This window comes from Tachysurus fulvidraco, chromosome 9 (assembly GCF_022655615.1).
Source record: "Tachysurus fulvidraco isolate hzauxx_2018 chromosome 9, HZAU_PFXX_2.0, whole genome shotgun sequence".
Lineage (NCBI taxonomy): Eukaryota > Metazoa > Chordata > Actinopteri > Siluriformes > Bagridae > Tachysurus > Tachysurus fulvidraco.
Window position 1 is genome coordinate 26263807 of NC_062526.1, and position 13990 is coordinate 26277796.

At 39.3% G+C, this 13990-nt stretch overlaps 2 protein-coding genes across 3 annotated transcripts in view; one reads left to right on the forward strand and one right to left on the reverse strand.

Moving 5' to 3' along the window:
• LOC113660593 (obscurin-like) overlaps window positions 1-9070 on the reverse strand; it is a 79572-nt gene extending 70502 nt beyond the window's left edge. The window contains exons 1-2 of the mRNA XM_047818192.1: window positions 8919-9070; window positions 376-560 (exon numbers count right to left, since the gene is read on the reverse strand). Of these exons, the coding sequence (XP_047674148.1) occupies window positions 376-560; window positions 8919-9054 (321 nt within the window). The 5' untranslated portion in view covers window positions 9055-9070. The remainder of the gene's footprint in view (window positions 1-375; window positions 561-8918) is intronic.
• A 2959-nt stretch (window positions 9071-12029) lies between these two features.
• scara5 (scavenger receptor class A, member 5 (putative)) overlaps window positions 12030-13990 on the forward strand; it is a 55619-nt gene continuing 53658 nt past the window's right edge. For both annotated transcript variants that reach the window (XM_047819043.1, XM_047819042.1), the window contains exon 1: window positions 12030-12160. The gene's annotated coding sequence lies outside the window, so the exon portion shown is untranslated. The remainder of the gene's footprint in view (window positions 12161-13990) is intronic.

The window sequence follows — 13990 nt, forward strand, 5'->3', positions numbered from 1 at the left end:
AGAAAGCATGTGGCTGGATAGGTCTTAAATTGGTGCTAATATAAATAAGGGGAAAGTTCTAGACGTTAGCTTGTGAAATTATACAGTGTATATATATATATATATACACACACACACACACACACACACACACACACACACACACACACACACACACACAGACGCGCGCACACACACATACACACACGCGCACACACACACACACACACACACACACACACACACGTTTGTGAATAAAATGATACATTTACCTTTAACAGTGAGTCTGACGTATCTGTATTCACCGCCTTTAACATCACAACTATAATCTCCTCCATCCTGTACAGTCAGGTGTGATATGAGCAAAGAGAGATTTCCTGAAGAGTGATCATTAACCAGCTGAAATCTCTCTTTGTACTCATCACTCTCAGGAGATATCTGTGCCCAGTTATTTGTGTATTTCTTCCATGTGAATGTTTCAGGTTTGCTGTGGAGCTCAGTGCAGGAGCAGGGCAGCAGTACTGAGTCTCCTGTGTATGCAATGATCTCTTCTGTCTCTTTATTTCCTTTCAGACTGCAGCCTGTATGAACACACCAGTTAATGATGTGTTAATGAGCAGTTCACCATCTGTAACAACTCTACAGAACTACAGACATCCTGTAACTCCACAACTCACTAATGTCCACAACTTACTTGTGCCCAATAATCACAAATTTTATTAACTCTTTAATATTCACAAGTGGTCAGTCAAAGTGTAATTAAAATAAAAAAAATAAAAAAAACAGGTAAAAGCAGCAATTAAAAAAACAGACATATAATTTCATCACATGACACTTCTAAAGACTCAGGCCAACATGTTTAGAGTCTTAAATTGGTGCTAATACGGGAATAAGTGCTTGGGGTTACAATAGCTTGTGAAATATACACACATACAGTAGTGGTGTGCAAAAAGTGTTTTGCACGTGTGTCACTTTAATGTTTCAGATCATCAAACAAATTTAAACATTAGTTACAGATAACACAAGTAAACACAAAATGCAGTTTTTAAATTAAGGTTTTTATTATTAAGGGAAAACAAAATCCAAATCTACATGGCTCTGTGTGAAAAAGTGTTTGCCCCTAAACCTAATAACTGGTTGGGCCGCCCTTAGCAGCAATAACTTGCAATGAGTCTTTTATAGCGCTGTGCAGGAATTTTGGTCACTCATCTTTGCAGATTTGTTGTAATTCAGCCATATTGGAGGGTTTTTGAGTATGAACCACCTTTTTAAGGTCATGCCACAGCATCTCAATAGGATTCAGGTTAGGACTTGTCATGCTGCAAAACCCAAGTTTGCTTCAGCTTGAGGTCACAAACAGATGGCCGCAATTTGTCCTTCAGGATTTTTTGCTAGACAGCAGAATTCATGGTTCCATTTATCACAGCACGTCTTCCAGGTCCTGAAGCAGCAAAACAGCCCCAGACCATCACACGACCAACAACATATTTTACTGTTGGTATGATGTTCTTTTTCTGAAATGTGGCGTTATTTTTATGCCAGATGTAATGGGACACATCTTCCAAAAAGTTCATCTTTTGTCTCGTCCGTCCCCAGAGTATTTTCCCAAAACTCTTGGGAATCAACAAGATTTTTTCTGGCAAAACTGAGACAACCTTTTATGTACTTTTTGCTCAGAAAAAAGTTCTCATCTTAGGCCATTTTTGCCCAGTCTCTTTCTTATGGTGGACTCATGAATACTGACCTTATCTGAGGCAAGTGAGCCCTCCAGTTCTTTGGATGTTGTTGTGGGGTCTTTTGTGACATCTTGGATGAGTCATCGCTGTGCTCTTGGGGTAATTTTTTTCGGCCGGGGACTCCTGGTTAGGTTCACCACTGTTCCATGTTTTGGCCATTTGTGGATAATGGCTCTCACTGTGGTTCGCTGGAGTCCCAAAGCTTTAGAAATGGATTTATACCCTTTTCCAGTCTGATAGATCTCAATTACTTTCTCTCTTACATTTGTTCCTGAATTACTTTGGATCTCGGCATGACGTGTAGCTTTTGAGGATCTTTTGGTCTACTTCACTTTGTTCAGTCAGGTCTTTTTTAAGTGATTTCTTAATTGTGAACAGGTGTGGCAGTAATCAGGCCTGGGTGTGGCTAGAGAGATTGAACCCAGGTGTGATAAACCACAGTTAAGTTAAGTTTTAACAGGGGGGCAAACACATTTTCACCCAGGGCCTTGTGGGTTTGTATATTGCTACAACAGGCAGGTACACAGAAGTGTCAACTCCTCACTCTGCCTCTCATATTACTGTGCTGAAACTCAATTGGAAACTCTTTTTCAAACTATGTTACCTGCTCTGTTATGTTTTGCTGGTCTACTCTGACACAGACTCTGTCCGCACGCCGAAACTCTTAAACAGGTGTCGCGAGTTGTGCTAAATGCTGCTACGTGACTGAGAGCCTACTGTATAAAGAGGTGTGTTGTTGGTCATTACAACATCAGATTGTTGTATAATGAGATTATCACTGAAGTAAAATTATGAATATAAATGACTCATTTACCTCTAACAGTGAGACTGGTGTATCTGTATTCATCCCCTTTAACACCACACCTGTAAACTCCTCCATCCTGTTTAGTCAGGTGTGATATGAGCAGAGAGAGATTTCCTGAAGAGTGATCATTAACCAGCTGAAATCTTTCTTTGTACTCATCACTCTCAGGAGATATCTGTGCAAAGTTATATCCATGTCTTCTTCTGTCCCATGTGAATGTCTCAGGTTTGCTGTGGAGCTCAGTGCAGGAGCAGGGCAGCAGTACTGAGTCTCCTGTGTATGCAGTGATACATTCTGTCTCTCCATTTCCTTTCAGCCTGCAACCTGTATGAACACACCAGTTAATGATGTGTTAATGAGCAGTTCACCATCTGTAACAACTCTACAGAACTACAGACATCCTGTAACTCCACTTTAGTCCACATTAGGGACATAACTGAATATGAAAACATAAACAGATAATAGATACAGACATCAAAACTTCCTTGTCTAAAAATTACTATTAAATTTTATTGTCTGTCTAACTCTTCCATCTTCTGACTATTTTTGAGCCTCTTGCTTCAAAACAACATTCTCAAATTTAAATGAGTAAATCTCAAAAACTACAGGGTGCATTTGAAAAATTCTGGTACCAAAATAAAGGTAACATGTTATGCTTCAGAAGTGAAAGTATTGCTTCAGGAAGTACAGATGTATCTCAATAAATTAGAATGTCGTGGAAAAGTTCATTTATTTCAGTAATTCAACTCAAACAGAAAAATATAAAATCTTTGGTTCTTTAATTGTGATGATTTTGGATCACATTTAACAAAAACCCACCAATTCACTATCTCAAACGGTTAGAATATGATGACATGTCAATCAGCTAATAAACTCTGAAAGGTTTCCTGAGCCAACAAAATGGTCTCTAAATTTGGTAAACTAGGCTACACAATAATGGGGAAGACAGTCATGAGGCTGATCTGACTGTTGTCCAGAAGACAATCACTGACACCCTTCACAAATAAGGTAAGCGACAGACATTCATTGCCAAACAAGCTGTTCACAGAGGGCTGTATCTAAGCATGTTAACAGAAAGTTAAGTGCAAGGAAAAAGTGTGGAAGAAAAAGATTCACAACCAACCAAGAGAACGACACAACATTTTCCAGGACATTCTAATTTATTGAGATGCACAACTATATATATTTCCAGGTCAGAGTAAGAAAAGCTGGAACACAGCAAAAGAGTAAATAAAATTCTGCCTGACAAAAATTTACAAATTTAAAAGCATAAAAACTCCAAAAATCTATTTGTATAACATCCCACCATTAACTTTTTTCAAGTTTGATATATTTATTGTGTCTCAGAGATATTAGAGAGAGGTTTTTGTAGAAGAATGTTTAGGAACACTCTCCTATGCCAGGTTGGCACACCTCTGTATCTGAGTTCTCAGTTACCAAACTATAAAACTTAATTTATTTGATTTTATATGTCACTAAAGGTGTTCATTCCATCTGAATATAACTTTCTCTGGTTTGTTTGGAGTCTCCCAACAATACCATACAGTAAATACAGACTGAAGTTAAACTAGCAGCACTTATATTTCAGGGGAGTGGCTTTTAGATAGCAGTAATAGCGATTTAATAATGAATTAATACAAAATGCTATTTCAGTCAGGACCACTTGATTCAAAATAAAGACCATTCTTTTCGAAATATATTTAAATTTTTATTTGCAAGCTTGTTAAAATTACATTTGGCGTTATTGCTCTGTTCTGAATTCCCGATCTTCTTCATGAGCTCCAAGAAAGGTAGTCAGGGAACAGCAGCAGCTTCTGGGAACAATCTCCCATTTAAAACTAAGAAAGCAAAAAGACAAAATCCCCCCCAAACAGACCATACCAGGCAATCATCCCTGGCTCTTCCTGCTAAACTGAAGAGCCAGCAGAGGGTTAAAACGAGCATTTCACTAAACCAATCTTATTAATAATAATAATAATAATAATAATAATAATAATAATAATAATAATAATAATCATTACTAATTAACAATTAATAATAATAATTAATAATGAATAATTAATAATAATACCAATAGACCTACATAAAGCTAGCAAGAGAAATACAGCTAGAGCTAATGAATTAGTAGAAAGCCCATTAGTTACTGAATAAATTTTTTTATGTCGAATTTTCTAGACCACTACGCATGTACTTGGCTGCTGAATGCAATAAGATTGAAGGGTCATGTCTTATCTATAACGGTTTGGCTGAAAAGAGGCAGACCAAGCTGGCTGGTGCTAAAACCGGACACAGGAGGAGTAATTTATGAAAAACACCACAAATTAATGCTTTACAGCTAGCGAAATAACTGACTGTAACATAGAATACAGACCCCCTCTCCATTTAATGGCAAATAAATGCCACTGCGATGGATGTAAAGGCATAACTTTGAAGGCATCTGAAATATCTGCCTTTGCGAGCCATGCACCCCGCCTGCTATCTTAATCATCCTAATTGTGTCGTCAAAGGTTGCGTAAGACAAAGAAACCGGAGCCAGAGGAATAAGACTATTAATACTCTGCGCAGCATCATTATGAGGTGCGGGTTAGGGTTAGGTAGCTATCCCTATAGAATTAATCCAACAATTTGAGAAAGGAGATTTTTCAAAAGGCCCAATAAGTAAAAGGCCCAATAAATCCTTTCCTAGCTTAATTTTCCAACAAAGAATCGACAATTTTAGGTAATTTAACAGCAGGAAGCAAATTATTACAGGAAAAAGAATGAGTAGGCAACCAAGACAATCCTGCAAAAAACCTTAGATAAGTCCAGTTATTAAATAATTGACGAAGCAGCGGTTAGGATGCTTTCTCAGTGACTGTCCTAGCTTTGGAACATTGATTTTTATTTTATACAACAAGCATGTTGCATATCCACTAAGCTATAGTAGAGACGGCAGGGGAAGCGGCACCCTGGGCTCAGCATAAATGCAACAAGCATGTTGCTGGGAACTTATTTTTTACACTAGAACAGAAACGCAATACAAGCAGAGCCAGTAGCCATCGATTATCAATCTGCCAGGTCACTATCTGGACACTGCTGTAGAGCTTCTACAAGGAGGAGAGAAATTTAATCAAGCATTTAACCACTGTCAACTTTAAGAAGTTAGACCATTTGTCAATTAATACTTCCTGACGGATTTCTGTAACCTATAATATATAATACATGAAAAATGGACTCAGTTGAACAGAGGAATCAGCTGCGATCTGTTCCACTTCCAAGCCCAGTAAACTAGAGCTGCAGATCAATTATTGCCAGGGAAGCATCACCCACGGCGACTGGAAGCATGTCAACCGAAGCATAAAACACGAAAATAACATAACCTAGCATGACATAGCATAACATACGTACATAACATAGCCTAACATGACGTAACATAACCAAACGTAACTTACATAGCCTAACATGACATACTGTACCATACCTAGCCTAACCTGATGTAACGTAACATGGCCTAACACAGCGTAATATAACACAGTGATTCCCAACCTTTTTATCGCTGCAGACCGGTCAACGTTTGATAATTTTACCGCGGCTCGCTGAGGGGGGGTCGTTGATTGTTTATATTTTAGATTGTTTTGATTTAATCATTTTAATTAAATTGTATTTAAACATGCCTTTAAAATAAATTACAGTTGAACCAAAAATTAATATAAAGTGATTTAACATTTAAACTCACTAGAACGCTAAATCAATGAGAACAATGAGTTGTTTCTTTGCAACGAGACGGTTCAATCTGGGGGTAATAGGAGACAATGACACCCGAAGTGTGTTGCTTATGTCCAGTTTATTCTGTTGTTTTGTTAAACATGAGAATGTACCGGTGAACAGAGAGAAGATACACACCTTCTCTCCACCAAAGCTACAATGCCACCGCCGCTTGCAGCCGCTCAGCTCCAGACGTCACCTAAAACCGCCCCGATATTTCACGCATGCGTGGTATTGGTGCAGCTTTAGGTGACGTCTCTCAGCTCCCAGTTAACCTCTCGTCCACGGAAAGTCGCACAAACCCGAGAGAAATACACCACAGTAAATAAAATTTAAATAATTTAATGTTCCTTGGGAGGCCCGGTACCATTTGATCCATGGACCGGTAGGTTGGGAATCACTGATATAACATAGCCTAGCAAGGCATAGCATAACATAACCTAACATAACGCCTAACGAGGCATAGCATAACATAACATGACGCCTAGCAAGGCATAGCATAACATAACATAGCCTAGCAGGGCATAGCATAACATAACATAACATAACATAGCCTAGCGAGTCCTAGCATAACGTAACGTAATGCCTAGCAAGGCATAGCATGACGTATCATAACAGCCTAGCGAGGCATAGCATGACGTATCATAACAGCCTAGCGAGGCATAACCTAGCGTAACGTAACATAACATGGCCTAGCAAAGCATAGCATAACGTAACCTAACATAGCCTAGCAATTTATAGCATAACATAACGTAACATAGCATAGCAGGGCATAGCATAACGTAACATAACATAGCCTAGTGAGACATAGTATAATGTAACATAACACCTAGCAAGGCATGGCATAACATATTATAACAGCCTAGTGAGGCATAGCATAACATATAACAGCCAACGAGGCATAACATAGCGTAACGTAACATAACATAGCCTAGCAAGGCATAGCATAACGTAACCTAACATAGCCTAGCAAGGCATAGCATAACGTAGCATAACATAGCCTAGCGAGACATAGCATAACATAACATAACGCCTAGCAAGGCATGGCAGAACGTATCATAACAGCCTAGCGAGGCATAGCATAATGTATCATAACAGTCTAGCGAGTCATAACATAGCGTAACGTAACATAACATGGCCTAGCAAGGCATAGCATAACGTAACGTAACATAGCCTCGCAAGTCATAGCATAACATAACGTAACATAGCCTAGCAAGGCAAGCCTAACCTAGCATAACGTAACATAGCCTAGCAAGGCGTAGCATAACCTAGCATAACATACCGGGCTGGCATAGCAAGGCATATCGAGGCATAGCATTACCTAGCATGAAGTAACCTAGCCTAGAATAGCAAGCATGGTATGACCCATTGTGATGTGCATAGCAAAGCATAGCATAACTTTATCTTATAATATAACGCAACATACACTAACATAACTTTGCATAGCATAACATACATAGCATAGCATAGCAAAGCATAGCCTAACGTAGCGTAGCATGACAGACTGTACAACACGCCAGCCCTAAGGTCGCTTCCGGCTCAACAAACGCACCGTTATACACGAACATGTGTGCCGTATCGATTTACTGTAAGTTCAAAGCATATTTGAAGCATATATATATATATAGTTCCATATCACAAACACAAAAGGACATAGCTTGTGGTTTTAAACTCTAAATAGCCGCCGAGTTTAAATCGCAGCAGCAGCAATGCAGAGGAAAATGCATTTAAATAGGGCGCCCTGTTTGAAAGGGACAAATGAAGAGATTATTGAGTGTCAGTTTGAATGTAAAGGTCTCTCATCATCTGTCACACACATGGCCAAGTGTTAATCCACAGAACACAAACTACACAATGTTCACATGAACATGTTCCTCTGAGACACTTAAACGCTGTATGTATTTTACTCTGAATCCCACTTCTATTTTAGTGACGAGAAACAAAAAAGGAAGTGAGTTTAGTGATGTCATCCACACATTCTGTGAAGAGTTTACACACACCCCAGTGATTAATTTATCTTTGACATGATTGGTACAAAGTCTTGTGATGTAACCACATGTATGACGCTATAAGAACCTCGATGAGTAACAGCCAATGAGAGAGCGAGAGGAAGGTGTAGGGGGACGAGGAAGGAACAACCAGAATAGCCATCATGATGAAGGAGACTCAGTGTTCTACATGAACCCAGGACATAGACGGGGATTAATAAAGACCTGGCAAAATGTTTTTACTTAATATCCAGTGGTTTTGATTAAAATCCAATAATGAACATTTTCTCTTGTTTTATTTTTCTATTTACATTTTGGTGGCATTTTGGTGACATTACATTTTGGTGGCAAAACCAAAAACTGTAAAACTCAAATAATTTCAGTTGTTCAGTGAGAACTTTATATTTTCATATAATAAGTAAGATTAGTGAATAACTTTATGGTTCAAAGATAAAATCTTACATTCAGCATTTCCTGGCATAGTATTAAACAGGAATGTGTGTGTGTGTGTGTGTGTGTGTGTGTGTGTGTGTGTGTGTGTGTGTGTGTGTGTGTGTGTGTGTGTGTGTGAGAGAGAGAGAGAGAGAGAGAGAGAGAGAGAGAGAGAGAGAGAGAGAGAGAGAGACAGAGAGAGAGAGAGAGAGAGAGAGAGAGAAGCAGACTCACCTTCAGTGACATGAAGCTGTATAAGGAGGAGGAGAAGAAAACACACCTGCATTCTTCCTGAGGACCAACACATTAACCCAAAGAGAGAATTAGAGCTAAACACACACTGACCGACTGCTGCAGTGTGTCTCATCATAATGAACACACTCTATAGATCACATTCACACCCTCACAGTTAAAACAGGAAGTGCAAAATTAGCAGTATGGCCTTGATCACATAGAAGTCAGACATCTCTCATGTCTTTTGCACAGCAGAACTGAGTCTATGTTCTGAATCCTTATTAATCATCTAATGCTGATAAACTAATCAACTATTATACATTTTAATGCACCAAACAAAAACAGTGTGGTTTTGCATTTCTCCTTGTAAACCTGCATTACAGTTACCATGGCAACAGGTATGCATGGAAGAGTATGTATACAGACATCACCAATATCAGTCAGAACATGACCTTAAAATGTGTTTCACTGAACTTTACCTGTGCATGACCTCCTCTCAAATGAACAGAAGTTAATGTAATGTAGTATTGACTAACTTACTAACACTAAAACTAAGACTTTTCATTTAAGTGTGTATCAGTGGTGTGTGGTACCTGGTCTGGAATGAGGTGAAGTAACAATACATTTATTTTCTGGTCCACTAAATTAACTTATAATCAGTGTCTTAAATTAAAGTATCTTGTGGACTCTAATTAAATTGAAGCATTAGAAAATCTGCTCTTCACCCTAGAAAGCCCACAGCTTGGAGAGAACAGCGTCAGTGCAGCACTATGGCCAGCACCACTGACTAAAGCTCAGGATTCCTCAGTACCATGGTCAACTCCACTGGAACAGAGTGCTAGGCAAAGCGGCCAAACCCCCACCAACAATCTGCCAGTCAATCAGGAGCGCCGCTGTGGCATTCACCCTCAGGCAGAAGATCACAGAGCAGAGCTAGGCTCAGCAAATAGAGGGCAGTAAAGATGTCAACCTCTTGGATGGAACAAACATGCTGTTCTCAACAAACATGCTGTGGATAATTTACACTTCTCCTGCTTGCTGAGCCTTGGCCATGCTCCTGGTGGAAACCCGCCCCTACACTGCCACTGCCAAGACTGTCTTTCCAGGTGCAGCAAAAAAGAAGACATCCACCACAGTAATGCTGACTTTGACTCCCAAATTTATGTCCTATGGAACGGACTTCCAAAAGCATTAGGCTCTAAGGAGGGGTAAATGTGATGGCAGAGTTGCAGTGCAAATGCAGCAAACTATAGATCGGTATCACTTCTCTTGTTTCTCTCTTGTTTAAAATAATCCAAAATGCAGCTGCACGGCTTGTTTTCAACCTGCCAAAGTTCTCACATACCACCCCGCTGCTGCGATCCCTCCACTGGCTTCCGGTAGCTGCACGCATCAGATTCAAAACACTGATGCTGGCCTACAAAGCCAAAAACGGACCAGCTCCCTCATCACTCCTCACACTGCACCCTGCACCCTCCGATCTACCAGCACTGCCCGACTGGTTCCACCATCTCTCAGGGTAAGAGGCAATTATACTAAAATACTCTTCTCTGCTCTGGCACCAAGATGGTGAAATGTACTTCCCCTAGAAGTCCGGACAGCTGAGTCACTGGCTATTTTCAAACGGCGGTTGAAGACCTACTTATTCAGGAAACACTTCAACTAGCACTTCTTTCCTTATCTTTTGCATTTATTAAAAAAAATAATAATAAAATAAAAAGAAATATAAATTAAATAAATAAATAAATAGTTATTGTAACTTTGCACATTGTTTTAAACTCATGGTATCTTAAGTGTGTAACCTAGTGAGCCAGCATTAATGTTAGAGATTTAAGCACTTATGTACATTTCTCTGGATAAGGGTCAATGCCAAATGCTGTAAATGTAAATGTAAATGTAAATGCAAAGCTGACACACTGATTGCAGCAGTGGCTTTCCGCTCTCCTACAGAAGCCTGCGTAGTCTAAGCAGGCACAGCAGACACAGACAGGTGAGCATGTTTTCCATCGTGGTAATGCTGACACTGTTCATCCCTCTCATACTCAGATGCCAATGACATCAGCAAAGACCACATTCCTAGGACAACCAGATCAGCAGATAGTGAGAGCTCAGCAGACTCACCCAAGTAAAGGAACCTTTTCTTTCTGGAGCAGGAATTGGGTGCTGTCCCCACCCAGGGGTCCCCCTGGAGGGGGACAGATTCATCTCTAAAATTTACACAAATGAAGAGATTAGTGAGGGTGGGAGCGGGAGAGTGAGAGAGAGAGAGAGAGAGAGAGAGAGAGAGAGAGAGAGAGAGAGAGAGAGAGAGAGAGAGAGAGATCAGCAGACTCACCTTCAGTGACATGAAGCTGTATAAGGAGGAGGAGAAGAAAACACACCTGCATTCTTCCTGAGGACCAACACATTAATCCAAAGAGAGAATTAGAGCTAAACACACTGACCGACTGCTGCAGTGTCTCATCATAATGAACACACTTTAAATATCACACTGCAGTTTTATTACATTACCTCATTCACACCCTCACAGTTAAAACAGGAAGGGCAAAAGCAGTATGGCCTTGACGGTTCGCTGATGTCTTTTGCCCCACAGAACAGTGTTGCCAATAAACTAATCTCCTAACGAAATAAAAAAAAAACATCTACATATTTATGCCTTAAACAAAAGAAAAGCTTTTTGTATTTCTGCTAGTAATTTTATCGTGTCTTACATTTGACCATTAGTTTTGACATGACAGTGACAGGCTGCAGCAGTCAACAGCATTACTGATCTAACAGCTCCACCTTGTGGTCTTTCAGGGTTAGTGCACCAGAATAAAGTTTATTATGCTTTTTAATTAATTTTTATTTTTCTTTCTTTATTTACTTAATTATTCATTAATATCCTGTATTTGGTGTACTTCAGTATTCCACACAATTCAGTATTCAGAACAAGTCAGAATTTATTACATTCAGTATTCAGTACACTTTAGTATTTTGTCCCATTCAGTATTTCAGTACTGAGGTTTTATACTAAAGAAGCACTTAAAAGAGCACCAATCTGATTGCATGCAGAGATTTAGAGGCGGACTGTTCAGTGCACATCAGAGGTGGGGTGGGGGGTGGGGGGGTGGGGGGTGTCTGAGTGAACAGAAAACTCTCACTTACGAGCAGGAGTTGGAGGAGAAGTGAGTTTTGGTTTTGTGCAGACGTGAGGAGAAAGAGCATGATGAGATTTTGAGAGTGGAGAATCTTTGATCAAGGTGGGTGATGTTTTTATTAATCACCTGATAATGATCTAGTGCAGGACTCTTATCTTTTTTATTTGGTTGGAAATCACAACACACCTTAAGTTTAAATAATATTTATTTATTGACTTGTTAAAAATATTAGAACGCTTGACTGGTAACGTGAAATTTTATGGGTTTAATTCAAAAGTCAGAAAGATGTACCTCTATAAATATTAAAAAACTCGGACCAAATAGTTTATTAGTGGAAACTTAGGGAATAAAAACACTCCAATGAATAACCATAATATTATTTCTTTAAATATTTTGGATAATATTTAAATAAAATTAAACTGGATTATTTTCTGTTCAAATTTGAGAGTTACAAACTTTTGGTTCAGTTGACTAAACTGTTTTGGTGTCTTATTCAGTCCAGCTTTTATTCTAACAGATTGTCATTTAGAGTTTCATTCATTTTTGGAGTGCAAAGGATTATTTTTGTGATTCTAACACTCATCTGGATCACATGGTATAGTCCAGAGTGTAAAGATGAGAAGGTCTAAAGCACCGCTGCATCTGTGTCTTTAGGTATAGATGAAGTGAGGTCTGAATCCCACTGCTCCACTATCAGCAGGTAGTCGGATGGCATTGTGGGTGACGTAGGGAACCAAACAGACTATGATCGAATGAGTTCATCCTAAAATCCTGCAGTTTGTGGAGAAGTTTTGGGCTTCTTATTTTCTCTGTGGCTCCAGACGTAGACGGATGTGAGCGCAGATGTCAACACACACGAGTGAGGCAGATTTACAACAGGAAAAAAATAAATAAATAAAGAGAATAACTTTCTGTTATTCCTGAGTTCTGTTGAAATGCTGGAGCTGAAGTTAGTGGAGCTTTTTCCTGTGTGTACATCCACACACACCAACACACTCACCAACACACACACACCAAGGCACACACACAGAATCAATTACAGTCACATTGAGTAAACTTACGCTCCACTCAGATGATACGCATTTGTACTTGTGGCTGTGGAATGTTCCAGATTCCTTTGCTCCAGTGTTTAGAATTTTTTTCTCCGTGTCTGTGTAATAACGAGGTCATCTGTGCCGTGTCTTCGTGCAGATTAATGATGAGTGTCTTATCTTAATCTTACTTTTCTGGTCTTTTTTTTTTTTAAACTGTCTGTCGTTTAACCTTTATGTTTCAGTCAGGGTCAAATTGTGAAAAAAAAAAAAGAAGAAGAAGCTTTTTTTTCCCCCAAACAGAACATTTCTGTGAGGTTCATGAACTCAGATTAATATTAAACTAAATAGGAGTTTTATAGCATTTAAATCTCATTAAAATATTAATATTTAGGCCACGCCCACCCAAAACAGAGCTACATGTCTGTCTCAATTATTTAGTTACTCTTTCATCCTATCTTTCTCCATCTGTCTGTCTATCTTTATCTCTCTCTCTCTCTCTCTCTCTCTCTCTCTCTCTCTCTCTCTGTCTCTCTCTCTTTCTATCTCTGTCTTTTCCCTTTGTCTGCCTCTCTTTTACCTGCATCCCTCTGTTTCTGTTTCTCTACCTATCACTGTCTCTCTCTTATCTCTGTCTCTCCATCTTTCTCACTCTCCATCTCTCTCACCCCATTTGTCTGTCTCTCTTATACCTGCATCCCTCTATCTGTTTCTCTCTCCATCTTTCTCTCTCTCCATCTACTTCACCCCATTTGTCTGTCTCTTTTTTTTTTACCTCTGTCTCCTCCCATTTGTCTTTCTCACTCTGCCTCTGTCTCCCTATTACCTCTGTCTGTCCCTCTCCATCTGTCTTTCTCTGTACATGTCTTAAATAAACATTGCCAAACAACAAAAAGGAAAT